Genomic DNA, 27,992 nt, shown 5'->3' with positions numbered 1-27,992 from the left:
CATTTACCAGCCTGTGGTTTAGGTCTGTACTGGTGCCGGGTACAAACAGCACACTCAGCTCAGTACACACAGCTTGAAATGCTTCACAATGACTAGCGTGTTAGCTCGCTAGTCAACAGGGTACGATGCGGTGTTCAGCTTCTTTTGTGCTCCACGTGGACTTGTAGCAAAATGACTCAAACAAATAAAAACATTCATGGAAGATTTTGCTTATTATTTGACATGTTCGGGCACAGAACGTTCCAACATATTGTAACCACACGTATTAAACCTGACAAGAACTGCAAGGAGGGACAGAAAATACAGAAAAGACCTTTTTTTTTTGCCTGATGTTAGGTGGAGTGAACATTTCCATAAAAAGAGTGAACTGTGAATGAGATCGCTACCAATCCTCATCAGATAAATACATGAAGTGACACAGGAGCCAACCTTCTTCTCATCCCTCCTCCTGTTTCTCTGACAGGCCGAGGCAGCTCGGCTACACTTTACAGGATTATTATTACAAAGCCGAGGAGCAAATTAAAAGTAATAAATAAAAGAAAACAAAGCGGCTGAGAGAGAGCCAGTCCTTCAGTCCTTCATCAGCCGTTTGGAGAATTCAGAATTGTCAAAGAGTTCCCAGCAGACGTTCTAACTACTGTAAAGCGTTGCAGGTTGCCATACTGCAGGTAATATCTCCTCGTGTCCATGTCTTATTTCCTGTCTATACTTTTATAACTTTAAGCGGTCTTCTTCATGATTGGCTAATAGGTGCTTTCTGCAACAACACATACATTTCACTTGAGAAAGAGATTCGCTTGTTTTGGTATTAAGTGTAAACTTAATTGTTCTTCAGATGTCCCTCAGGAGACGCAGCGATGTCCCGCTTCACGTCCCATCTCTTCTGCTCATATCAGTGCTGTTCCTGAAAAAGGGAGGAGACAGGACGTCTCAACAGAAATGTTACACTGATTTAAAAGGCAGTGAGAAGATACCCACATCTCGAGTGCCGTCTGACTCCTGGTGATGAATTCCATTCGCCGAGTTTGCACCGTGCACCTTAAAAAAACACACACACACACACACACACATCATCATCAGCGTGATCCTCCTCCTTTGATTTTCTTTCATGCAGCTTTTCTCCTTCTTCTGTGTTTTACCGGGCTTTTATCTGGATTCCTGCGCATGGCCTGGACCAGCTGGTCCACCTGCTGGTTGTGCTCCAAAGCGTTCCTCAGGGCGTCCTCAGTGCTGAGCAGCCGCTGGCGCAGCCGGTTCACCTCTGAGTCCATAGCCGAGGGGTCCAGCATGGAGTACCGGCGGTGGTCAGGCGAGGAATGCTCCCGACCCTGAGACACACACAAACACACACACACAGGAAATCATCCACATTACTTAACATCTGCAAACAAACTAAACTAGAACTTTTACAAGAACTCTGGACTCGGGTCTTCTGCAGTCCTCTCACAGTCCCCTCTGTCCTCACCAGTAGAAGCAGCTTTTCTCTCAGCGTCTTGATGTCTTCCTGAAGCTTCTGCTCCTTCACCTTCCACTCGGCCTTGTGCACCTCTCGGCTCAGGTCCTTCTCCATGTCCCGCGAGTGGCGGTGTGATTCCAGCAGCAGCACCCTCAGCTCATTCAGACTCCTGCAATGAAAACAAGCCGTGTGAGTCTCCTCACAGGGGTTCGCTCGGCCTTCAGGACGTCATGAAGAAGTGAAAGCGCAGTAAGGTCGCAGTAAGCAGCAGGCTCTGTGCTTACAGACATTATTTTTATTTTAATGCTTATATCAGTTTGTGGAAGTGGTCATATTCTACTATTCTACTACATTCTCTTCATTGGTATTATACCATATATTTGGCTGTTTCCCATGATACTACACACTGAGCAACACATGCTACACAGTCACCACCATCATACCATAGTTTCATGACTACAAGTCCTCCAGCTCTACATGGTAAACCAGATTTTTACTGCACATTGTTTGTAGAAAACCTGCAGATCATCCACATACTTGCTGATTTTTTTGTCACATGACTGCTGGTCACACATGAGTTAAACATGTCTTCTTAGTTGCACTGAAAAGTGCAGAATTCTTTGTTTTTTACAGAATCTTGTTAACTCAAGTTCTTTGTTTTTAGTGAATATTTATTTAATTAAAATTATTTTAATTAAATCTCTAAATTTGAAGCTTACGTTTGGACCTGATGCGTTCAAAGATATTTTAGCGTCTTTAAAGTTGTTTTTCTGAGGGAACCTTCTGGTCTGTGTTTGTACAACACAGACACAAACAGCAGCAGTAACATTAAGGACGCTAATGACATCCGCTAACTCTTATCCCTTAGTGCTGCGTATCATTTTCTAACATCATAATAACCATCAATAATGTAAGAACGCTGTAATGCAGGATGATTAGCTCAGAAGAATGTACCTGAATGTTAATGTTGCTTTTTGCTCCTGAGAGTTTTCTTTGATCGAACACGCTTACAGCCACAGAAATAGACTTCTCAGAAAAGTGCGCGATGTGCAGCCTACAGACTGAGAGCTGCACATCTGGATCCTTAAAACCTCTGATAGAAATCACAAACACTCATCCATCACGCTGAAGCTGCACTCATCCGTTCGTCATTCAGCTCTGCACTTCCCCTCAGATTAATGTTCTGTGTCTGTCAGGTTGAGAGAACTTAAAGGAATGCTGCTTAAAAATCAGACCCAGTATATTCCTGTTAGCGGGATGTTCAGTCACCATCAGAAACACAGCCATCGCCCGTGGGATAAAGCGGTAACACAATCTGAGGCTGATGCTGAGATGAATGTACGCAGACGTCTTTCTTTCCTTCCACAAAGTGCTGAAGCAGAATTAAAAATCAATACAGTGGTACCTTTCTTTCTTTAGCAGCTCTTGGCTGATGCTGACCAGCTGCCCTGAGGCATCATGGGACTTCTTGGTCATGGACTCCAGCTCTGCTTCTACACGCATCTTCTCCTTGGCCAGGGCTTCGGCCTTCTTTTCCCCCGAGCGAACTTTGCCCTCAAGAGCTAAGCGAGAGAGAGAGAGGGACAGAGAAGGTCAGTGAATGCATCATTTGTTTCTCTATTGTTCTCCCAAACATCCGCCTCTACAGTTGATGTGTAGTGAAGACAAACTTTTGAAGTAATCAACATTTAAATGTACATGTAACCAAGATTGTTCACATAGAGGTGAAGGTGCTGGAGTGAAAAGTGAGTCCACAGTCACTAAACATGTGGCAGAAAAATCACCCAGACACAGTTTTTTGAATTCATAGGGTTAAAAATACAAATAAAAACTGTAAAAGCATTAAATGTCATCTAACTTTAAACTTTCCGATGGTCTTTGAATGCATCATAAGAACTGTACAGTGCTCAAGAACATAATATTTCATCAAAATCACTAAAAAAATTTTAAAAAATAAAGCGTTTGGGAAAAAAAAGATTCTGTAAAAAACCAAAAATTCTGCACTTCTCAGCAGAAGTAGGAATCCATGATGGATTCACATGTGCCCAGCAGTCACGTTGCAAAAATTCATCGAGTTATCACAGTTAACTGAAGCTTCAAACAAACTTCCCCCGCAAAAACAAAAAAAAAAGTCTGCTGAAGGACCATCAACACTCGGCCCCATTAAACAGAGCAGCTCCGCTCCTGTTTGAGTTTCATATTGTTCTTTTCCCTTTTTAAATTATTTACATCCGTTCTTCAAAGTGTGTCAATTTGATCTTCTCAACTACACGGAGTGGTTTTTGGTCCTTTTGATGTGAAGAAGCATTTTTCATAAAAAGAGGCAGATTCCTCAGAGATGATCAAAGAACGTTAACAGTGAAGACAAACGCCATCCTCCGCCTGCAGTCAACACACACACACACACACACACACAGAACACTGCTAATATGATGCTAATGAAAGTTATTATTTAAATATGACACAGAATGAGATTTTTATATCGAGCCATGTGTCATATCTGTCCAATTTCAAACCCCCAAATTCTAAAATGAACTCTCCTCGCAGCTTCAGCTCGACAGAGATTCAATATTTAGGGGTATCTTGTCAAGCACGAACAAAGTAACAACAGCTGAGGAAAGGTCACTCTTGGACGCCTGGTGGAAAGTGACATTTACCTCCGATCTGTGATTTGAGGGCCTCCACCTGGGAGGTGAGAGTGGAGACCTCTTTTTCCCTTTTCAACAACTTCTCCATTGTTTCTGAAAGAGAACAAAACAACCGTCATCCCCAGGCGGAGAGCGCGGACAGAGACAGAACACAGAGTAACTGTGCCGGCTGCCGTTGATACCTTCAATATTCTGCTTCAGCTTCATCTTCTCCTCTGAAATCTCATTGTCCTCTATCACCTGAAAAAGGAAACAGCATTGAGACATAATAACACCATGTTAAGTCGCTGCATGTATTGGATTTCCTGGCTCCACCCACATTAGCATCATGAGATGTGTAGCGGTCGGCCTGGATGGCCTGCAGCTGGTTCGCCGTCACCCTCAGCTTCTCCTCCAGCCTCTGGATCTCCTCCTGGCTCTCGGTCTGAGCTTTCTGCAGCGCCTGGTAATCCGTCATCTTCTTCTCCGACAGCTCCAGCCGTCCCCTCAGCTCCTCCGTGCTTTTGTCCTGCTCCATCTGCAGCTTCTCCATCTCAACCAGCCTCTGCTCCGCCTTCTGCAGCTTGCCGGTGGCCTCCTCTAGGGCGTGCTTGCTGCTCTTGGCCTCCGCCTCTGCCCTCCATGTCTGGCTGCCCTCGGCCAGCTGGTCTTTGGCCTCCTGCAGACGTGTGCAGAGGTCCTCGCGCTCCTTGGTCAGGATGGCGGCTTCGATCTTGTGTTTTGCCTTGAGGTTCTCCACCTCCAGCTGGTGCTCCAACTTCAGGCTCTCCAGGGTGGCTCTCAGCTCCTGGGCGTCCTGCTCTTGGCCTTCTGGAGCAGTGCGATCGCTGCTCAGCGACACCTTCAGCTCCTCCAGGGATCGCTGGTGGTTGCTCACTAAAGTGTCAAATTTAGCCTGTAGATGAAGGAGAAAGGAAACTTTGATTGAACTCAACATCAAACATTCTTCCTTTTGTTTTTATACGGTTTCATGGCCATCACTGGAAATCTGCCTCTTGTCACAAACATTAAAAAAACTCCTTCTACTTTTTAATGACTGACTTCTTTCTGAAACGACCCCGCTGCTCTCACTGAAGTTCTTTGAAAGTTAAAAAGAACCCTCTGAATACCTTCCAGGTGTCCATCATTTCCACGTTCTCCTTGGTGGCCTGTTGGACTTTCTGCTTTAGCTCATTGATCTCCGTGTTCTGTTTATCCACCACCGCCTTCAGCGAGTCTATCTCCTGCTGGCTCGCTCCTAATGCGGTCTCGTACTTCTCTTTGAGCTCGCTGCTCTCCTTGTAGCGCTCGCGGCCCGCCGCCAGGAGCTGCTCGCGCAGCAGGACAGCCTCCGGCTGGGCGTCGGACCCCTGGGCGGCCTCGCCCTCACCGGCCGGCGCAGAGCTCGCGTCGGAGCCTCTCATCTGGGCCTGCAGGCTCTCGATCTCGGCTCTCCTGAGCGTGAGCTCCTCCTCCAGCTGCATGATGCGACTCTGCTCCTCAACTGTGGTTTGCTGATGAGAAAGAAAGCAACATCCATCACTGCAGCCACGGCAGAGAGTCAGTCAGACTGAACAGGAGGACGTCTTTCCAAAGAAAAAGTGCCACAAAGAGGAGAAACCTGAACAGCAGAATGCATTCCAGTCAACATACCGCAGAGAAATCCCATCATGTGGACAGCAACACATTGTTTGGTTCCCTGATGGCACAATGGCTCTCGAAATAGCAGCTTTAGACAGGCCAGCATGTGCTCACTTTATCAAAGCAACCGGACTGCAGTTCCCTTTAGAGCTGCTGAGCTTCTTTTTAGTTCTCCACCCTGCTCTTTATTCTTAGATTCATTCCAAACTGCCCTAAAAACCCGCTATAAGGCATCTACACGCTGCTACGTTTCAGGCATAATTAACAACTCGCTGGTGAAATGTTTTCTTAAATATTTTCAATAGTTGGTGAGAGATGTGAAAGATAAAACACCAAAAGGAGAGAGCTGCTGCTTCCTGCTGTTTTAACCCAGATTTTAGTCCCTTAATGCTAAGCTAAGCTAAATTAAGCTAAGCACCAGCCTACAAATGTTACCCAGAACTATCCCTACAGCTTGTGAAGACCTGGTTTTAAGTTCTTATTCTGTGGAGCTGTGGGGAAGAACTGTCCTGGCTGACATCAAAACACACGAAGGCTCAAAGCTAAGCTAAGGTTTTACTGGTATTAAAGTGAAGCCAGGATGTAGCAGCCACAGATAAAACAGACTTTTAAAATGCAACATCTAGGAAACACCGTCCTGTGGTTTATATATAAAGGCCAACCTTTGAATGAAAATGAGTCTGCACTGATATGATTTATTGGCCACTAGGGGGCAGCAGAACAGCTAAATACCTCTCATGTTGTATCACCAATAGATGTTAGCAAAGTGCTGAACACATCTGCACTCTTCCTGAAGGAAATCTCTGGCATTTTAAAGGAGCAGTTCACCCTATAATCCCAAACTTCATTCCTGTTTTGGTGCGAGTTAGAGAGATATGCATGACCCGGTGACCATAGATGTTGTTGTGACCAATTCATCGTTTGGGAACTATTTCTTGCCGAACTACACCTGACAACCGTATCACTGTGCAAAACGCTTGACAAAAATTATGGCTCAAACAAGAACACTATAATGTGTGACATCACGGGTCACCGCACACTGCCTTCGGTGCAGGGATACAGATGTAGTTTGGTAGGAAATAGTTCCTAAATTGAAGTCCCAGGCAACTCTAAGGAGCTACAAAGCTGATCAGAGCCACGTGAGTATCCTCTGTTATTAATATAAAAATACTGATTAGAGTAGCTTTAAGTTTGTCATGTTTTTCAGCAGGCGTGTGCCATCAAACCCCGCTGGCCTCATATGAAAAGCAGAAAGGCTGCATGTATTTAAATGTCTGCAGCGGTTGTATCATTTCCATCCAGGAACCAAAAGATCAACATGTCACTGTCCAAATATTTGTGCAGCCGGCTGTATGTGCAAAGAAGTGGAAGATGAGAGAGAGAGAGGAGCGCCCAGCTCAGCACAGCACAGCACAGCTCAGCCCAGCTCAGCACAGCACAGCACAGCACAGCCATTCTCTGATTATCTACAAGCAGCCAAGCAAATATAACAAAGCCGAAAACAAACCTCGACACTGCGACACACACACAAACTACAAACATCCTCCACACACTTGTATCCAATCAGACAAAAAACAGAGAGATTAAAAGTGCACAGATGTTCATTTCAACCATCTGGGAAAAGAGACTACCAGAGCTCAGAGTGTATGATTCATATCAGAGATGTTGTCTGAATAGCGATCGGATTGCAGCAGGAGAAAAAGGAGTCGGTGCAAGGTTAATGTCCTCCGCAGCATCTGAAGTCGATTTGAAGTCGAGAATTGAGATAGCTCAAAAGCCGATCAAAGCCAGAACAAGATCAGATCTCTTTTTTTTTTGTGATTATTATTTTTCACCTTGGTTCTCTTACCCAACCTCAAGGATACTGCATCATGAGTGCATCTCCCCTGTTGGCAGAAGCAGACCTTACTGCACACAGGAATCCATCGTTTCAAAGTCTTTTGTTATCTTTGATGCCTAAAAAATTGAAAGCGCAGGCCCGTACGGTTTGATTTGTAACGCCACGCTCTGTTATTGAGGAGGCTTTGTCTCTCCCGGAGAGCAGCGCTGCATGTCAAAGCGCCGCCGCCGCAGAGGACGTCCTTGGCATCAATGGATTTGTCTCAAAACATTTATCACATCATCATTAGAAGAATCTCATTAACACTTTCTCAAGTGATGCTAATGAGCATCGTGGGAGGTAAAGTGACATTTATCAAGGAGCCACATTTAAGGTCTAAAAAAATGCAGCTAATATGTAAAAACTGCAGTTCCTTAAATGGCCACTTGAGGCTAAACACAAAAAGTGAGTCAATCTAAGCGGCAACAGCAGAATCGGGGCAAAGCGAAAACATTTGTGTATTTAATTTGAAATCTAAGGGACTTATTTGGAATAATTATTGAAAAAATGACAGTGAGTGACAACGTTTCTGTCATGAAATCTAGTATAAAAACAGCAAAATAATGTTTATTTTGATTCAACCTATTGCCATAAATGCTCAAACTGGCATACAAAATGCACTATTTACTCCTGTCAGCATGATAAATGCTAATTTTTGCCACAGAGTTCTAATATTTCAGGCCTGAATGATAAGATGCACATGAAGATGGAAGTGTTGTGCAGCTTGATGTGAGCATCATGTATTATCTTTTATTCTGCACGTTTGCAGACTCACAGCATGGTATATGTATGTATTGATTTTGTTTTTTTATCGCACAGAGCTGAACACCAAACAGCTGGAGGGTTATGCTATCATCGCAAAAGAAGCAAACAGGTGCAGAACCACACGGGACAGTGGCTACAGGCAGAAGGTGCTTCGGTGCTGTTTACCCGCCGCTTCTCTAAGTCTTTCTGAAGCGCTCCTGCTCTCGACTTTTCGAGGAGCAGACTCTTTTCAAGCTGACGAATATGGGCATGTTCCAATTTCGTCTGAGTCTACAGAGAGAGAGAGAGAGAGAGAGACAAAGAGAGACCGAGGAGAAGAAGAAAGAAACAAAGAGAGGCTGAAAGGGGAAAGAGACCCATAAAGATGAAAGAGGAATGATAGTGATCCAAACAACTGACACCAGATGATCAAAGGGGGGCCGCTCTGAGCCAAACCTCAGCTGATCATCTGATGGGGAGACCTGAGGAGAAGGTGTGAGGTTGGATTGCACTTCCAGGAGAAAGTGCAGTTTGCGTTTAAGGACAACTTTTGCAGCCACTGGTACAAAACAAGTGAACGCAAAGGTTGGTCCCTGCAGAGGGCTGACAGACATGGACCTGTCTGTGCTGCTCCAACACAAAGAGGGAAAAACGACCAGGTGGTTTCATGACGGGCTTAAAATATTACAAATTTACTTTGTAGCAAAAATATTATTAATCGTCCAAACCTCCAGATTTTGATTGAAATTCAATTAAAAATCGTCAAAATTAAACCATTTACATTATTAAAATATATATAAAATATGCAGCCTACGCAGTCACATGACAAAAATTCAACAAGTACTTGGCTGATCTGCAGACTTCCTGTAGAGGCCGTAAACATGAAAACCCTTAAATATGCTTATTTCTTATTTACAGTGCATGTCTTAACATCACTGCCCAGGAGTCCGTTTCATATCTGTATGTATGACGCCTGCAGGACGTCACATAATCACCTCTCCGCTGTTTTTTGGTCTGATGTCCATTGTGTGCATTAAGCTAATGGTGCTGTTACAGGACGCAGCATGAAGAAGCAGGTGTTACTAAGATGCTGAGAAATACCTCCAGGTCTCCTTTAGTGATGGACTCCTCCTCCACTCTGAACTGCAGGTCCTCCACTTTCCTGTGGACACACATGAACTGCTTTACAAGTACGTTCCTCGCCTCCTAATAATCGCACATCATGTGACGTCCGATTTTGACCAATAAAATCACAGAAGGCAACACTACTGTCCAGATCTGCTCAGAATAAAGTTGTTTTTGATGAAAACGTTAAGAACCAGGAGGCCGTGTGACATCGTACCTTTTCTCTTCTTCGAGCTGATTGGCCAGTTCCACCTTATCTTTCTGCGTGCTGGCCAGCATGGCTTTGACTTGCTGCAGCGTGCTTTCATTCTCTGTTACGTACTGCAGACAGACAGACAGAGGAGTGTGATTGTGTGAGTGAGTTTGCTTCGGAGGAGCCGCTCTGTTTCCGTGTGGTGTGTCTGTACCTGCACGTGCTGCGCCTTCAGGACGCTCAGCTCCTTCTCCACCTCGCAGATGCGGCTGGTGGCCTTGGCCATCTCCGCCCGCTCCAGGTCCCTCTCGGCCAGCAGCTGCTCGATGTGCTGCTGCTTCTCCTTCAGGGCCTCCTGGAGAGCCGTGGTGCCCGAGATCTTACGGGCGTAACGTGACGACGTCTCAGTCAGCTTTGAAGGCAGGGAGACGAGAAAACGGCAGGATTAGACTGGATTCACTGAGGTCTGAATCAGCCCCACAGGTTCTCCTCAGATGCCTGCATCATGATTTCACCATCACAGATAAAAAAATCCTCCCTGTGATCCTGACATGACAGGGCCAGACTGAGGTGAACACTCACATAACAATGAAAAATCAAAGATTGGCAGGAAGTGATCTCAAACACAAAGACATGAATTTGCACTAAAAGATGCAACAAAATCTTTGACCACTAGAGGGAGGTCTTTGACAGGATTCCTGCCTCAGACACTGCTGAAGCTCTTGGATGTTTCTTCAGACGTTACAGGCAACCTTGCTTAGATGTTTGTGGATGTTGATGTTTTATATGTGGTGAGGAAACACACCTGTCCATCTATTACATGTCTGAGACCATGACACCATGTAAATCTGTACGTCTTCACCTACACATCAGCGGTGCACACACGGCGCCTGCTTTCTCACTTAACTAATGAACCATCTTTAGAAATGATGACACTACATCAGAACACAGGGGGGGGGGTGTATGTGTGCTGCAATAATTAAGCAAAGTGAAGAGGGGGGAGTGTTGTCCATCCAGGACCTGGCTCTCAACCAGAAAAAATCAATAAGAGATACCCTGATGTCCTGTTCTTAGACTTAAAGACGCAGTGTGATCACAGAAGCTGTGGCTGCAGTCGCAGGTCTGCAGAGCAACATGCAGGAAGTCTGTGAGTCTCACTGCAAATTATTAACCGCTCAGCAGATAAGAGAGGACATCAGGACAATGAAGCAATTCATCCCCCGAAAAACTGGAGGCATCACACGTGAAGTCATTACAACTAATTCTACTAAAAAAAAAAAAAAAACTCTTATAGTAACAAGAAAAGTCTGACATGCGCTGTTCAAACCACCGTAGCTCTGGTTATGTTCACACTATTGAAAAAATCTCAACAGATTCTGAAAGCTGAGAAACAGCTCTTTCAGTCTATTACATTCATTACGGTAATGACCACATTGCGTGTGGAGATTTGTGGCATTATCTGACAGAATGATTAAAAAAAAGAAGGCGAACTGTTATAATTATAGTAGTGAACGGGTTAATGAATAATAAATACTTTCATTGCAACAAGACACGTTACTTATGATTCCTCCATATGGGTGCAGGGGTTTATATGGCAATAACAACTTAAAGAGTGTGACCTGTCCCCTTATTCTCTATTATGTTTCTATATTTACTTTAACAGAATCCTGCCGTTAGCGCCTCTAAAGCTCTTCTTTTGTTCGTTTCTTATAAAACCTGTGTCATGTGGCTGTGATGCCACGTTGCAGACAGGATGGGGGTGTCAAACTAAAGCTGCATCCGTCCTACCAGTCCAGCTCGGCTCGGTCGTCCACCCACAGATGAGGCCACGGAGCTGACTGAACTGATGGAGGAGCTGCTGGGGCTGTGGGCCAGAGAGGACACTCCCATGGCCACCCGCTTGCTCTTCTTGGCCTTGGCCGGGCTGGTGGAGGGGAAGCCGATGCGGATCACCTTGTGGATCGGAGCAAACAGGCCGAACTTGGGAAGACACTGAAAGTATCTGCAGTGAAAAAGAGACATGGAGGACAGGGTTGAGGTCATGTTTGATGACATACAGACTGGTTATTCCAACAGGTGTGACTATTAGAAACATATATTTAACCCTTTACAAACCATTTTTCACTCAACTCACGCAACTCTCGATTAACTTGCAGACTGAATCCTGCCTTCTTCATTGAGCTTATGAGTGCAGGATTATTTATTTTTTTGTTGGTGAAAATTGTTCATTTTTGACCTTTTCTTTTTCGTGCTATAGCCGTTTGTCACAAATGATGCATTTAAGGACCATCCGTCAACAAACTACTGGCCAAACCAAACAAACTTTTAAATAGATGCTGCTGAATCTTTCTTTTTTCTATTTGCTCTAAACTTCAAACAACACCCCAGCATCTCTACACACATATCTCACAGCAAAATCTCTGAGTTTTCTATTTATAGAGCTGCAGGAATGTGTGCTGGTGAAGATACAAGTCTAAAAACTATGAAGGATAAAAAACAGCCAGCTGATCCCACATCCTTCTCCTCCACTTCCATTCCACAGGAATGTGTGTGTGTCTGTCTGTCTGTGTGTGTCTGTGTGAGTGTGTGTGTCAGTATGAGTGTGTGTCTGTCTGTGTGTGTGTGTCTGTGTGAGTGTGTGTCTGTCTGTGTTAGTGTGTGTCTGTCTGTGTGTGTGTCTGTGTGAGTGTGTGTGTCAGTATGAGTGTGTGTCTGTCTGTGTGTGTGTGTCTGTGTGAGTGTGTGTCTGTGTGAGTGTGTGTCTGTGAGTGCGTCTGTGTGAGTGTGTCTGTGTGTGTGTGTGTGTGTGTGTCTGTGTGAGTGTGTGTGTGTCTGTGTGAGTGTGTCTGTGTGAGTGTGTGTGTCTGTCTGTGTGTCTGTGTGTGTGTGTGTCTGTGTGTCTGTCTGTGTGTGTCTGTCTGTGTGTGTGTGTCTGTCTGTGTGTGTCTGTGTGTGTGTGTCTGTCTGTGTGAGTGTGTGTGTCTGTCTGTGTGTCTGTGTGTGTCTGTCTGTGTGAGTGTGTGTGTCTGTCTGTGTGTCTGTGTGTGTGTGTGTCTGTGTGTCTGTCTGTGTGTGTGTGTGTGTCTGTGTGTCTGTGTGAGTGTGTGTGTCTGTCTGTGTGTGTCTGTCTGTGTGTGTGTGTGTGTCTGTGTGAGTGTGTGTGTCTGTCTGTGTGTACCTTGTTCCAGCCACGGCACCATCATTCTTCCCCAGAGGCTCGTCCAGTTCGACCCCACACCATTCCCCCTTGGCGAAGTCCGTCTCCCCCATGTAACGAATGACTCCCATCTTAGAGCCTCCAACCTGTGGACAAGCAGGAGGACGAGAGCGTCCATTAACACTGACGAGGACAACATTCAGAGCATGTCCCATAATCCCTGTTGCCCCTCTAAGACAGACAGAGGACACACGGCGGATTAAAGAAGAATTGACAGGATGATCCTATAAAGCAGATAAAAAGAAACAAAACGTACTCACATACTTTTTTAAATGACTTAAAGCTGTTGAATATTAAAATTCATAATATATAATAAACCAAACATTTCTGTCAGTTTCCGTCTTCACATGACAGAAAATTTGAATTTCAACAAGGTTATTTGAGGAAATCAGACCTGTGGTTCAAAGTAACAACAAATTTTCAAAAAAATGTGTTTCCTGTTGGCAAGACACACACACACACACACACACACACGCTGCAGAACTGCCTCCCACAGCTGCTGAATGTCTTTCACACATGCTGAGCACATGTATGACACATCACAACTCATCAGCGTGTGCACACTAACTACATTTCAGCTCTATTCACCTTTAACAGATTACACTTAGAGCGTCTCAGAATACATCACTGTAATCTCATTCTCGGGCAGATGTTCATCTAATGTAAACAGGATGTTGGAAAACTGCGGCGCAGCAGATGTTTTCGCCACATCTGCAATTATTCAGCATTCAAGCTATTTGCTTCTTCTCCTGGCTGCATTTATATCATGACACACACAAACAAAATAAAGAAGAGGGTGTGGTCAGATTGTCGGATTAATATTCCGCCTCGTCCTCCTCTAACAGCGCCGAGGCCAGAGAGGATGGTGCCGCCGAGCGCTGCTGTGTCACAGGACATTAGACCTCTCTGCTGTCAGCGTGGCTGTGTGACGTCTCTGCGACTCAGTGTCAAACTGCCAGCAGCGCTGACACAGCCAGTCGGCCACAGACGCCCCACACCGGAGTCCCGCTGGTGCCAGACTCATCCCGAAAGCTGGTCAAGATACGCAGGATAAATCCCTGAATGTGTACTCATCAACTGCGAAGGAAGGGACTGGAGAAGAATTTAAAAGAACATCCAAATAAACCCCGGATGTAGAGTCATTCCGCCGACGGCGGCCTCTAAAGCTCACATGAGCCGGGGCACATGGAGACAGGGATCATCGGCACATCTGCACAGAGCAACTCAGAAACGACCCCTGAACCACCATCTTCACCTGAATCTAATCCTGATCTGCAGCAGAGGCACGGCACCTCCCAACTGTAGGGGGAGCCAGAGAGCATTTCCCCATAAAACCCCACTGTGTTTGTGGTTTAACATCTTCTTTTTTTACCCCTGTGATCATCAGGTGATGAGAGAGTCAAAGCTAAAATTTACTCGTGTGTTCTCCTACACAAAGACAAACTGTCTTTTTTACTGTGTTGGTGATGAGGACAGAGATCCTACAGTTTGATCAGAGTCCTAGTTTAAGATGGCGGCCCCTTCTTGCTTTGTGTGAATACAATGACTTGTTTTTCACTAATACACACCTTTAGGAGCGAATGTCTGTACAACCACCACCGTCGTACAAACTGTCCAAACACAGATTATTTGTGAGCATATCAGTGCCACCCTGCACGTTTCTGAGGTGTGTGTCAGTAATCCTGTGTTTAACCTCTCCGATCGCCTCTTTTTTTTCATTTTTTTGGGACAATACGTCTGCTGCTCCTTCTACTATCACCATAATAACTATTCAACGCCCACGCGGAAAAAAAAACAGTCCTCTCTGTGCGTAATCTGAGTTTCTGCTTGTTTGGCAGAATTTGTCCGAGGTGGTGTTGTATTTCCAGCTGCACGGCGGAGCCGCAGAGAGAGATGGATTACACAGGAGAGGCTCAGGAAATAGATGGATTCACTGATCAATGTGTCAGCAGTGGTCTCTCCTCTCTTTAAGTGCTGAAAGTAATCCAGAGTGATTTACAATATTGACGAGTGAGGGCGGCTTCTGTGCCCGTCAGGAAATGGGAACCAGTGTGACTCGATCATTCCATGTAGTGAGCGCTGTTCATGAGGCAGTGAGAAAATAAATAATATGAAATGAAATAAAGTAAAAACACACTTCCTGTGGGAATCAGCCAGCGTATCACGCTGCATGGATCTGTCTTCACCGAGGCCTGCATGAAATTATAATTAGCCGTCCACTGGGAATCATGACTCCATTACACTCCACTACGGCTTACGTTAATCACAAATATTTACCTAAAATCTACTTAAATTCTAATTATTTATATTGACATTTCTTAATCAGACTTTCTGGCAAAAAAAGCCGGCACATCTGTCTGTGACGTGTGAGGCCGACAGCTGGTTAGCTTAGCTTAGCTTAGCCCAAACAGAGAGAAGCAGAGGGAAACACACGCCCTCCTCCCACACACAAGCCTGCACCAGTAAATGATGGATGAAGGGACGCGGCTCCAGGTTTCCATCCTGCTGTAAATCGCCATGACGACCCCAAAACTAACTAACAAGTGTGGGAACTGCAAGAGTGGGTGCAAGTGGGAATAACTTCCTTCCACATGTAAACAGTCTGGTTTCTCTCTATACACACTGCCTGTGTCATGACCCATTCCTACCCTGCACTTGACTTGACTCCCTTAAGGAATCTTTAGGGCGGCCATATTGGCGGATCTATTACCAGACTTAATTACGAGTCACGTGGGATTTTAGGTAATAAAAGTCAGGATTTCTTCAGTATTAGCCCTTTAATCTGATGTCTCTTGCAGGCAGAACTCAGCTGGTGCTGGATTCTTCTGGGTGCAATTCAAAAGCCAGTATTGTTTCTACACTATATGGCCAAAATTATGTGGACAGCCAAACATCATTTGCCATTCATGTTTCTGGCCAATTTAGCAATTTGTAAAGTCTAATACAGGGTGAAGAGGTCAGCCGTCGGGCGGCCCTGAGGTCAGGACAGGCAAGTTCTTCCACAGCAAACTGATAAGATCATTTTTTTTATTTTTTGTGCGGCAACAAAGACAAAAAGTTAGCATCAAAACCCTCCGTCTATGATATAAAGCTGCAAAAAAAGAGCCAATGAATGGAAGTTTGGAACCGTTTCAGGACAACTGCCACTGGTTTGTCCATAAAACGTCAAGATACACCGACAGATTAATCATGAACAATCAATCAATAATGTAAAGGATCTTCAGCTGCAGCAGTAAGAATTAAAATAAGACCATGCGGTGTCCATTTACTTTTGGTCACAGGGTGTGAAGGAAGAATCAAAGAGAAGAAGAGGAATAATCGATGTAGTGTACTCCACAGCCGGACAATGAACCTATTCTTTCCACAGCTACTACTTCTGTGTGTGATGACTCTGCTGTGCTGAAGTCATACAAAGCACATTCTCTGAGATATCTGTCAAGTTTAGAAAGTCCTTCAAAATAGTAAAGATATTCAATGACATCTATATCAGTGACAGATCATTTAAAATCAATAAAAAAAACATCAGCCAATCAATATTCCGGACAAGCGTACTCACCAGAACTCGGTCTCCAACTCGCAGATCCTTGTCTCCGCCTTTTTTGACAGAGCCGCTGTCGGACATGTTGGAGCCCGACTCATTTCCTGTTTTCACTGCACTGTTGAGCAGGCCCTCTCTGAGCGGCACCACCACCCGCTGCCCGGCAGGGGCGCCGCCGCCGCCGCCCTGCTGAGTCTGATTCTGGGCCGAGTCGGTGGAGTGGCTGTCGCTCCCTTCTCCGACCGGCTGTCGGGTGAGCTTGGAGGGTCGTGTGAAGATGCCCTGGAGGGGCTGGCACTCGAAGTAGCGCACGCCACCCACTGAACCATCGTTCTTGCCAACTAGGTCATTCAGTATCACGCCTGCCCACTGACCCGGGGCAAACTGGGTCTCCCCTAGGTAGGCGATGACTCCTAGTTTGACCCCGTTGACCCAGACCTGCTCGCCCACGGTGTAATCCCCCAAAACATCGTCGCCTTCCTCTGAGATCTTAGTGGGCGTGGTGGGCTTGAGTGGAGCGCCTGCAGGAAACAATCATAGAAACATGCTTTAATGCATTAAAATGGATTCTTATTGTGACGTCTGACATTAAAACACATCCTCGCCTTTCATCACGTTTGACCGTGTCATGCGTGTGTGTCGGCATGCGATGCAGTTGGTGCAAGATTAGGCGATACTCTAATTCCTTCTGAAAAGTGGGTCAGAGAGACCGTGATGTGCCTGTGATTAACCCCGCCACGCAGCTCCGTGGTCGCGCCTGCTCGACACATAGACGAGCTCCTGCACAGTGTAAACTGAGCAGGGCAGCATTAACATGCGGTCTGCTGCACCGCGCTGCCAGTAAATCAGTGTTTAAACATCTGTGTGCAGGAGATGTTGGTGCCAGGACCGTCTCCCCGACACCCTGAGAGAGGGCCTGAGGGCTCTGCGGGCTCCGCTGGTTTCCCCTTTATGTACATTACGCCCCAATTGCTTCCATATGTTCTTATACGAGAAAAATACAAATGGTTAAAAAGAGACTCAGAGATGCAGTTTTAGTGTGTGTTGCGTTTTGTGGTTGGCAGCAGATCTTATTGATCAGTAATGTGACAAAATGGATGCCACCCAGGGTAAACTGACATGTAGCATCAGCCATAAATGACTGAATGTGTTTGACCCATATTGCTCAGAGGTTTCTGCAGCTGGGAGCACAGCTGGATGATGAACTGCAGCCAGAAGATGGAAATGTACCTGAAGAATCTTCCTGCTACAAGAGGCCAACACTCAATCATGCTTGATTTTTCTGCATGATCTTTACAGTTTATCTTGTAAATTAACAACTTTTAATGCAATTGCAAATGTATTTTGTGCAAATTATTATTTTTTTAGTTAAATTTTGGGAGATTGGAAGTTTTATTGGGGAAATTTGTGAATGTCAGAAGTTTTTCTTCATGAAATTGTGATTTTTTTTCTTAGAAATTACAACTTTGATGTATAAAATACACACTTTTGTAAAAGAATTGTATTTTTTCCACAGAATATTCTATTTTTTTCTCACAAATGTATGACTAACAATGGACAAGAACTTTTCATTAAAGAAATGCCAGATTATTTAATTCATAAAACGGGGTGATGTTTCTTTGTAGTTCCTCAGAACTATCTTAATCTTTAATGATTTTCATAAATCGCAGAGAAGTTCTGGGATTTTGTTTGTAAAATTCATCTTCAGTTCATCTTCAGTTCATCTTCTATCTCACCTGCAGGTAGAAAAATCTTAACACATGCATCCTCTGCTCTGCCAGCGGATTATAATCCCAGCAGGAATGCAGCCTAGCATGTTAGCAGCTGCACAAACCAAAGCAAAAAGCACAGCATTTAAATTCTACCTTATTACCCAGACACTGGCTGGTATATCTGTGATACAGTAAACTATTTAAAGTAGCACAGTTCACAAGCACTTCTATCTCATGTCAATCATAAACGTGACTAATCTGATTTTTAAACAGGATACTCAAACAACACAACATGTGATCTCTGCTCGCCAAGCCCAGGGTGCCTTTTTAAAAAACCTGAGCTAACCCGTGATTGGGGTTGCTGCGGCAACAGGAGAGCGAGGGTAAAAGGATCCTCGGCAGAAGGAAGGCTGGAAAACACAGCCCTTTACTTTCACTATTGTGCCTGGCCACCTCCCACCACCATCTGAATCCCACTATTCATCAGCTCGGCACAATGAAACCTCCACAGCTTCCTCCCGTCCCTCCTCCCTCTAATTATCCTCCCATCTCTCCCTCTCTCTTCACACACTCGTCTTTCTGTGGCCTCTTTCGCTCTGCTTATTTACGATCATTTTCCACCTTCAGCCTTTTCTTAATTTGTTTATTTTTTGGGTTTAAATTGGTCCTTTCAGTTTAGTCGGGGCTGACAGTGCGTGGACGTCTTCAGCAGTGGTTATAGCAGCTGCTGGAACACAGACAGTAACAGATGGAGGGGGTGGGGTCGAGTCTGGATGTTGGTGACTTCTGAATCAGCTTTTAGTGGAGGAGTGGGTGAAAAGTGTCACAGTGTCCAGGTTTATTGGACGTTGAACAGGAAATGACTGGAAGATGGCTGCAGCCTTGTGTTTGGGCATATTTAGCCTCTGGTTGCATCACTTCAAAGAATGTGTTAGCTAAGTGTTTTTATCCCCATCACCAGGTTCCCAGTGCTTTAATGGAGTCTGTAAAAGCTTGTTTCTCCACAAAGACAACAGCCGGCAGCTAAAGCCGAGATATTTGCGCTGCAGAACGAGCTTCCAAGGTCACAACAGACGCTGCATCACGAGCGGTGGCTCTGCAGACTGGCATGGATACCTTCCTCTATTCACTCCCTCACTATAGCTTCCTCAAGAGGCTGACACACAGCTTCAGTCTGAAGTTAAATTAACCCTGCCAATTCCCCCCCCCCCCCCCCCCCCAACTCTTCCTCCTCTTCCTCCTCTCAGATTAAACCAACAAACAGGGTGCACAGATTAGGAGTATGAGGCCAGGTCAGAGACAGAACTATCTGGGGCAGGAAATGAATCCCTACGTGAGCTCACTGAGGCGCCACTCTCACATCTTATTAGTGTTTTATAGCAGAATGTAATGACAGCTACAAGGCATGCACACTAACAACACAACACTATCCACAAACTAAACCCTCCAGAGGCCCCGGTGCTCCCTGCAGTTTGAGCTGTTTCCCAGTGGAAGCCTTGAGTTCAGAATTTGACAGCTGCCATCTTGGATTTTTAGAGCCAGGCGGGACATGCAAGGGTTGAATCTGACAAAGTGACACATCAATACCCCCAACTGTCTCTGTACCAGGCTGTAAACATGAAGTTGGACATTTCAACATGGAGCTTAATGGGAACTGACTCGATGAGCTGCAGATTTGGGACTCTGCCTCACTGAAAAGCCTCGCTTGCTTTTGAGATGCTGATGGTAGATTGTCACAACTTATTTCTGTCATAATCATTATTCACTTATGTGTGTAGCACACTGAAAGATTTTATTTTTCAACTGCAGTATTCATAACTAGATATTTGAGTATCACTGTCCACCTAAACTCCAAATACAGACAAAGAGATGGAGCACAAGTGGGCGGGCAGTCGACACCCGCCTGTCACTCAAAGCCGTCATGGCTTAAAAGCACTTAACACAGTTCACACTGGAGAAAGTCAATCCAGCTAGAGTAGGCTTGAATCCAGATACATTCAGACCTATTTTCAAATCTAGGACCAAGGACCGCATGTGCGCATGCGTCACAGGTTTTTTTTTGTCCCGTGTCGCTCGTTCTGTTCAGTTCAAAAAGCAGTTTATTCCTTTGTAGCCCTGTGGAAAATAACCTGTATATTATGAGTGGTTTGGAGGACTGCAAACAAGCCGGATTAAGCTGGATTGAGTGCGGACACGCGTGTGTGATAGCCAGATTTGAAAATAGGTCTGAAAGTATCCAGCTTAAAGACTATCCAGATACAATCCTACTCTAGCTGGATAAACTTTCTCCAGTGTGAACAGGGCCTGAGAGGTAGATTGAAATCAATCCAGATATATCCGGATTCGCATTGTTCAGAGTCAGAAAAAAAACTATGCAGATATATCCAGATACGGCCTGAATCCTGCTCTAGTCAATCTAGATTGATTTCCCCGGTGTGAACAGGGTTTAAAGCAGCAGCAGCCAGTTATTTTTAAACTAGAAATGCATTTTATATTGTATTTTATATTCCCATCCTTGCAGTGTGAGCACACAGGTAGGAGTGAAAGCGAGTTGCTATGGTTACATTCTCTGAAATTCTAACAATGGAAGTCATCTGGAGTCATTCTTCTTCTAGTATTTCATGAAGTTGTGACATCATCATTAGAACAACCTTGATAGACGTAACTATTAACTACTTGTCACATTTTAAAATGTCTCTCATGCTGATGCTGCACGGTGGCAGATCACAGCAGCTCCACATACAATGTGATTGTGAGGGTATGAACAAAATGATGAGGTGGAGGAATTAATGGCACACAGGCAGCCACCCATAATCAACAGCTGACAAGTCTGGAGCAACAGGCTGCAATAAAGGGATTAGAGGTTGTTTTTTTTTTTGCTTTCAGGACGGTTTGAGAAACAGTTTGAGCTGCTGTGCTTTTCCACACAGAGAGAAAGAGAAAGGAGCTCCAGGCCAAACGCAAACTTAGTCCGATGAAAAGAAAAAGATGTTTGTTTACTCTCCGTAAAAGTGGCTTTTACAACCCTGTTTGTGCTTAGACTGCATTTACTGTGTCCCTAATATTAATTTGTACAATAATACACAATATTTCTGACAGGTTTAAGACCCAGTAAACTGCTGTTAGACCAGCGTGTGTTTTCCGTCTTTGCTCTTGTGAAATTCCACACTCGCCGTGAACCATGACACACATGTAGCAGCCTCTGATAAAAAAAGCCTCCCATACACGCTGATGCTAATGAGAAACAAGCGTGCTATCAGCCGAAGAAAGGCCGGCCATTCTTCTGTTGTGTTCGCTGCAGCCGGGTCGGGAAGCTGTAATTTAGCAGAAACAGAACTAACGTGTGCGTGTGGAGCTGCCTGTCATGTGAGCTAAAACAGGGGAGAAGAAACATCGTGGGTTAAAACAGCTGTGATTATTTAGCACAGACAGGGGCTGTAATTTAGTGCTGCTTACACGCTGATTTTTCAGTAGCCAACAAAGTCAAGTATGCACATAACAGTGCTACAGCTCAGCTTTTTGTTCAATACTCCAACCGAGGCCGGTTTCTGCAGAGCATGCTGGGAAACAGCAACATCAAACGGCTGCACGTCCTGCAGACATCTCCGTTTGATTTTGGCTTCTTGGTGAATACAGGTCCAATGTTTACTCTCCTCTTAGCTCCATTTCTGGTCTCCACCACCTCCTCGTGGGAATCTGTGACTATAGCTTTGTTCACACAGACAATGGAGCGCTAAATTTTCCAGATATTATGTGGGGGAGCCGAGCATGAGAACACAAATGTCTAACACGGAGACTAACTGCTCGCTTGCATGAAAACTCCCATGTAATGTATGATTGAGCCAATAAATGAATAGACCTGGATGAGCAGTAGGGATGTCCCGATCAGGTTTATTTGCCCTCAAGTCCAAGTCTGAGTCATTTGATTTTGAGTATCTTCCGATACCGAGTCCCAATCCGATACTTTCTATAAAGGCACTCGTTGCGGCAAAACCCGTGTGTGTATTGCGTGTGTTGTGTGTGTGTGTGTGTGTCGCCACACTAGGAGATTTCACATACGCAGCACATCAAGGTCTCGAACCCAGGACCTGTCCCACCAAAAGCAACTGTCATACCCCTGCGCTACAAGACACAGAGCCACCCTGCACAGAAAGCGTTAACTTTGACAGCCTTATAAATATATATCCGAGTCCTGATCGGGAGGTAATGTCCGATTCCGATCGAGTCTGAAATCACGTAATCGGGCCCGATTTCCGATCACGTGATCGGATCGGGATATCCCTAATGAGCAGTGCGGCGATGGTGGTATAGTGGTGAGCATAGCTGCCTTCCAAGCAGTTGACCCGGGTCCGGCCATCGCATTATCTTTGGGGGCAGCAGTGGCTCAGCGGTAGAGCAGGGTTGTCCAGGCTGGAGACCCTATACAAAGATGGACGACATGACAGCTCCCCAAACATCTGGATCGCCCTCTGGTGGCTGGATACCGTATAGTATAGGTCTTAAACCCCGCCTCCTCCATGTTAAGTCAATGGGAAATGGACAACTTAAAACTTAAAGTACTCCTCAAATAAATCCTTCCCAGTGGGTGGTCATGGCTCGTTAGCTAGTTTTTATCGCACTGATCTGAAATTTGTATTTAATTTGGCTTAAAAAGAAAAGTTTGATTTGCCCATTGTCCAAATGGGCAGATGTGGAGCCACATCGTTCATCTGTATATATACAGGCTAACTCTGCTTAGCACTGGAGGTGTAACATACAGAAAACATTGTGGGTTGTTAAACCAAAAATAATGAGCTAAAAGACACTAAAATGCTTGGATGGGTTGAGCGGAGACAGGTGATAATTCCCTACACACCTCGCAAAGTATTGTTATGATTTGTTGCTACCAAAAGTCACATTGTGGCTGTAAACAAAGGAATGGAAGTCTCACTGAAACAGTCATTCATACTGTTCTATACGTACACACTTCAAATGGAGACCGTGTGGCCGAGCTGCTAAAAGGAGCATCTCTGTCCCGGTAACAATGATGTGTAAAATGAAGAACATGGCGACTCTCTGAGAGCTTATAATCCAATCCAGCTGTACTCCGCTGAGTCATTAAACACAAACACACCGTCTTCCGGTGATGAGGAGCAACGAGCCAACGAGAACAGAAGCTCTATTTTCCATGGGGGTCAGGAGAAGGAAGTGACTTACTGTCTTTGGGGGCGACGGGGCTGGATGTTCCGCCCGCTGAGGTCCTTCCCACTGGGCTGGAATGCTTGGGCCCACGGCCAGGGATTTTCAGTCCACTGGACTTGAGCATGTTCATTCTACAGTAGCAGGGGAGAGACGGCCCGGGACCTGAGAGCTCCTCCCTTTGGTGATGAAGGCTTCTGGGTCAGGCACTAGAGGAGGGAGTGGCGGCTGTTGCTCTCCATGTTTAGCTGAGGGGGTGAGAGAGGAGGGAAGTGAGGGAACGATTAATGAATGAATGAGCAGATAAATAAACATGTGAGCATGTTTGGACCTCCTCCCTGTGTGTCCTGCTGTGTTTACTGCAGTGTTTACCCACTCGGTAAAAAATGACAAACCTCCACCATGACCCAATTTTCCATGTTTAGAGATTAGATGGTCAAAAGTATGCAGACACTCAGCCATTATGTTTGCAGGCCTCCATTTGTCTGGTCCCCTCTCCAGCTCATAAAATGCATTCATCGATTAATCGTTCACAATCAATCAATGATGCCAAACATCAGCAGATCCGGTAGACTCGACCAGACCAGTGGTCTCCACAAACACAAACTCTAGCTGTGAGCATCAACTACAAGTTGCTAGGCGACAGAAACGGCACGGCACGATAAACAGGAAGTCTTCCACAAACATTTAGGAACCGTTGGTGCCACCTTGGAGGGCTGCACCTGCAGTCTGTGAAGCAAACACACACCTCCACAGGCGGCATGAAGCAGAAATGGACCAGCTCCTCCATGCTCACAGCTGTGGACGGACCCTAAAGTATCACAGAACCCCCCTTTAGATCCAGCTGTGTCATTCGTTAATAAGTGTATTTATTCTTTATTGACTAACACATGAATTCCAGCAGTTTAATGAGTAAAAGCCAGCGCAGTGAAGCCCATGGCCTACAGATAAATCCTGGCCCTGAGCCCATTAAGAAGATATAATGCTGTTACAGCCAACAATAAACAACACACATCTGGTTGCAGCTTTGAAGCCAGGGCAGAGAACAGGAAGCTCCTTCCAGACTACTTCATCACTTCTCCATCTCACATAATGATGGAAAAGAAAAGGGGAGGGATATTCATTTCTACAGAAATCCAACCTGAGGAGGAGGAGGAGGAAGAGGAGGAGGACTGTGGTATCACTGAAGGCCCCTGAGTGTCGCCTGCTGTCATTTTCTCACATTTTCCACAAACATTTCTGCTTTAACTCAACAAATCCACGCCTGGTTCCAGTGGGAGCAGGGCGGAGGATGCCGATGCGCACCTCAACAAAATCTAACACAACGCCGGGTTGATCCATTGTTGTAGCTACTGCGGCAACGTGGTCTAGACTGCCCTTCACCCAGAATCCTCCCCTCCTCCTCCTCCTTCCTCCTTCCTCCCATCTTCTCCTTGTTTAAAAATGGCACAAAAAGCGCACAGAAATCCGGGAAACACTCACCTTCCTGTGTGAAAATACTACCGCGCCCGAAGGAGGTGTCCAACTTTCAATTGTCTGTGTGTGGGGGGGAAAGAGGGATTCTAGTGGCAGCCACTCCCTGGGATGCAAATATGGATGCTGAGCAGGAGCTGGAGAGGGAGAGTCAGCGTGGATCCGAGGGCAACAACTGCACGGTGTCAGCGGCACGCCGGGGATGGCTGAGCCCGAAGCCGGCCGGGAGGAAGGGAAGGAAGCCAGGGAGCGAGGAGGATCACCGACATGTATCCGTGCTGCTCTGGATCACAGCCTCACACACACACACACACACACATGCGCGTCCGGACGGTTTTAACGCAGCATCAGCAACACTCGGAACTTTTCCGCTGCCCGGCTCTGATTAAACGCCTCCCGGGTGTCTTCAGCTGTTCTTCCCCCCCGGCTCCTTCTCGCTCCGGTCTGTGTTGTTCCCACGGTGGTTCTGTCGGTGGTTAGCACAGCCTCCCTCCCTCACTGACTCAACCCACACCGGCTAGACTGAACAAAGGGGGCTGGGAAGCAGCAGAGCCTCCTGGGGGAGAGACGCGGCTACGCTACCGTGTGTGGCTCATCCCCGTGACGTACTCCGTGCAGAAAGCGTGGGGGGTTCACTTCACCCGTGTGTACCGGTCCAAACACACGACTCACCGAGCGTGGCTCAGTGTCTTCACTAATCAATGATGCTGCTTTATCTATCGGCATCAATAACAATCATCAACACGACCCTTTCTCCTCTAATAATCCACATTTAAGAAGCGGCGCCACCTGTTCTCAACACGTTTGAGGGCGCAGCTGCATCAAAGAGGATCCAGAGCAGAAGTTCATTTTTACACAAGTTAAATGTTGGTTAAGGAATTTAAACATCTGCCGAATTAAAATGTGGATTATGATGATTCCAAATAATACAAAAAGTCTCACAAAAGCGCTTCAAATGTGAACGAAAATTAAAAAACCTTAAATAGTTAAAATCCAGAATGAAGTCTGGTCCCTTTCAGACTTAAAAAAGCCGGTAAACTGTGTGCGTGGGCAGCTTCCGGTTTAATAGAAGATGTCTTTAAGTATTGAACATGTATGGAAGATCAATAGTGCCAAACCCAGCAGAGCAGCGCGTGAACCCTAAGGGTCGCGTGGGTGACCCCCCCCCCACCCAAAAAAAATCATATCATTTTCCAGTGGGCGGAACTGAAAAGCGTTTCCGGAAGTCAGGATTTATAAGAAGCTCTGATTGGTCAGTTAAGTTAAACGTGATTTTTAAAGTGGACTGGGATTGGTCCGTTCAGGAGCACCTGGAAGAGTCCAGTTTGACAGCTGTGCCACCATCACCATGTTACAGACACTTATACTGTTTCTGTAGCGTTTAAGCAGCTGCATCAGTAAATGTGGTTTTCATATGTTGTTTATTTTTATGACAGTACAAGTGAGGAAGATCGGACCAAAGGCTGCTGCAATAAACTGTCCTTATTCTAAAGAAAACAAGAGAAATAGAAAATGAGACATTACCACGTCATTACCACTGCTGGGTGTGGAACTAGCCGACAACAGTAAACTCTTTAAGGCTGAACAAGTTCATCTTAAGAATGCATCAAGCGGCAACCTTCGGGGCTCAGACTTGAAGCCCATGCGGACAGAACTTGTAGTTCAAGCTGCAGCCACTCCAAAAGTCAAAGAGTCATTTCCCATAGACTCCCATGTTAAAATGGCCGACTTCACAGCAGAACATGTTTACAGCCTGGTACAAAGAACCATTCTGGTCTCAAACGATCAGTTCTCTTCTAGTGTCAATCTACGATCATTCTCCATCATCTCTCGATCATTGCTCCCTGCTGCCTGGGGAGGGGGCGTCTTGACTGGGCACCCGCTCCCATGTGCTCTTGGAGCTTCCCCGTGCTCCAGCACATTTCCCCAGAGAGGGACACTGATTGCTCCCTGCTGCCCGGGAAAGGTGCTCCCTGGCCGGGCAGCCCGCTCCCATGCGCCCCATCAATAACAATACTAATTCGTGGCCACGAAGTAGTATTTCGTGCGCACGTTATACATAATTCGTGGCCACGATTTATTTATTTTTTGACCATGTCATCAGAGGGGCTCCGTATCAATCAATCGGACTTAAAATTACTCGTAATTAGGGGTGTTGCTGCTTTGAGTGACAGGAAGTTGCTGTATCACAGCGCAGGTTTCCTGCTTCCACGATCGCCCGCTCCCTATCTTTGTCCGTATTTGGAGTTTTGGCGGACTCTGATGCTGCCAACATGGCAGCAGTCGGAGCCTCCCACTGAGCCTCAAAACGGCTCTTCAGAAACAAACGGGTGACATCCTGTAAGCTCTGTCCATAGTTTTTACTGTTAATGGGTTGCATTAACAAATATCACAATAATGTTGTATCCCAAATAAATATGAACAGTGTTACTTTAATGCTAATGCTGTGTGTCATTAGCGTTAGCATGACATGCAGCAGCATTCTGCAGTATAAACCTGGCACTCCGCAGGCTGTCAGACGAGTCCTTCTTACAATAATCCTCCATCCTCCTCCATCCTGTCACATCATGGCAGCAACTGTGCTGGAAGATCAATAACAATACTCCAACATAAAAATACTCACCAGCAAGTAAAAGCATTCTGAACTCTACTGTGAAGGAACAAAGATGCACCGCACACCAGAACGAGCAGTTTGTATGTTAGATATACTGGTGACGGAGCACAAAGCAGCATCACATGAGCTCCCTGGATTACTCACACCTTTACACAGAGATTATAATCCTCAAATTGAACTCTTACAGCCACCGTCCGGTTTTTGTTTTGTTTTCCTTACTGTTGTAGGAGAGTCAAAGTGAAGGCACAGCAGATGGTGACAGAAATGGTTCTGCACGGTGCAGTTATTAGTACTCACCACTAGAGGTCACTGAAGATCAATTAAAAAGCAGACCTGAAGGGGTCGGCTGCCCTCTTCTGGTCATTTGTGGCAGTATTTATCAAAAGTATGTGGACATAAAGGAGCAGAAGAAGAAGCAGAAAGGTATTCAAGTTAGTTTTTAGAATCTGAATCTGACCTTCTCCACCACAGGAAGGTTGGAAATGTCCAGCGATATCTCCCAGCATCGATGTCTGGCCTCACTGATGTGCTGTTAGAGGGGATCAAACCTTCCTTCCCAGAAGTGCTGCAGCTTTGCAGCAACAGATTAACACTC

General features: G+C 45.6%; 1 protein-coding gene across 4 annotated transcripts; it reads right to left on the bottom strand.

The window, feature by feature from the left end:
- Positions 1–193: 193 nt before the first annotated feature.
- Positions 194–27,992, bottom strand: clip2 (CAP-GLY domain containing linker protein 2). Of its 4 annotated transcripts, none has more exons than XM_028421753.1 (18): positions 27,855–27,992; positions 23,329–23,558; positions 16,439–16,941; positions 12,844–12,968; positions 11,454–11,667; positions 9,880–10,077; positions 9,690–9,793; positions 9,449–9,509; positions 8,534–8,638; positions 5,214–5,597; positions 4,424–4,999; positions 4,287–4,344; positions 4,114–4,197; positions 2,862–3,018; positions 1,466–1,625; positions 1,140–1,328; positions 979–1,038; positions 194–904 (listed from the first exon to the last, which is right to left on the bottom strand). In XM_028421753.1, the coding sequence occupies exons 2-18, from the start codon at positions 23,441–23,443 to the stop codon at positions 893–895; spliced, it is 3,105 nt and encodes a 1,034-aa protein (XP_028277554.1). In that variant the 5' UTR covers positions 23,444–23,558; positions 27,855–27,992; the 3' UTR covers positions 194–892. The 4 variants fall into 4 exon arrangements, with proteins under 4 accessions (XP_028277554.1, XP_028277553.1, XP_028277555.1 ...); XM_028421752.1 differs by lacking the exon at positions 27,855–27,992 and adding an exon at positions 24,793–25,310; XM_028421754.1 differs by lacking the exons at positions 8,534–8,638; positions 27,855–27,992 and adding exons at positions 7,560–7,610; positions 24,793–25,310.

Source organism: Parambassis ranga, chromosome 14 (assembly GCF_900634625.1).
Source record: "Parambassis ranga chromosome 14, fParRan2.1, whole genome shotgun sequence".
NCBI classification, from domain to species: domain Eukaryota; kingdom Metazoa; phylum Chordata; class Actinopteri; family Ambassidae; genus Parambassis; species Parambassis ranga.
Note: the sequence above shows the minus strand (reverse complement) of the source record. Positions and strands in the feature narration are given on the sequence as shown.

What these genes read in the sequence shown, in the direction of transcription:
- clip2 (XM_028421753.1), bottom strand. Translation starts at nt 23,443, where the DNA reads ATGAACATGCTCAAGTCCAGTGGACTGAAAATCCCTGGCCGTGGGCCC. An exon ending in AAGACTTAGAGAAGCGGCGG is followed by an intron (nt 5,598 to 8,533) that starts GTAAACAGCACC and finishes CTTTCTCATCAG; the next exon opens with CAAACCACAGTTGAGGAGCA. An exon ending in GGAATCCAGATAAAAGCCCG is followed by an intron (nt 1,039 to 1,139) that starts GTAAAACACAGA and finishes TGTTTTTTTAAG; the next exon opens with GTGCACGGTGCAAACTCGGC.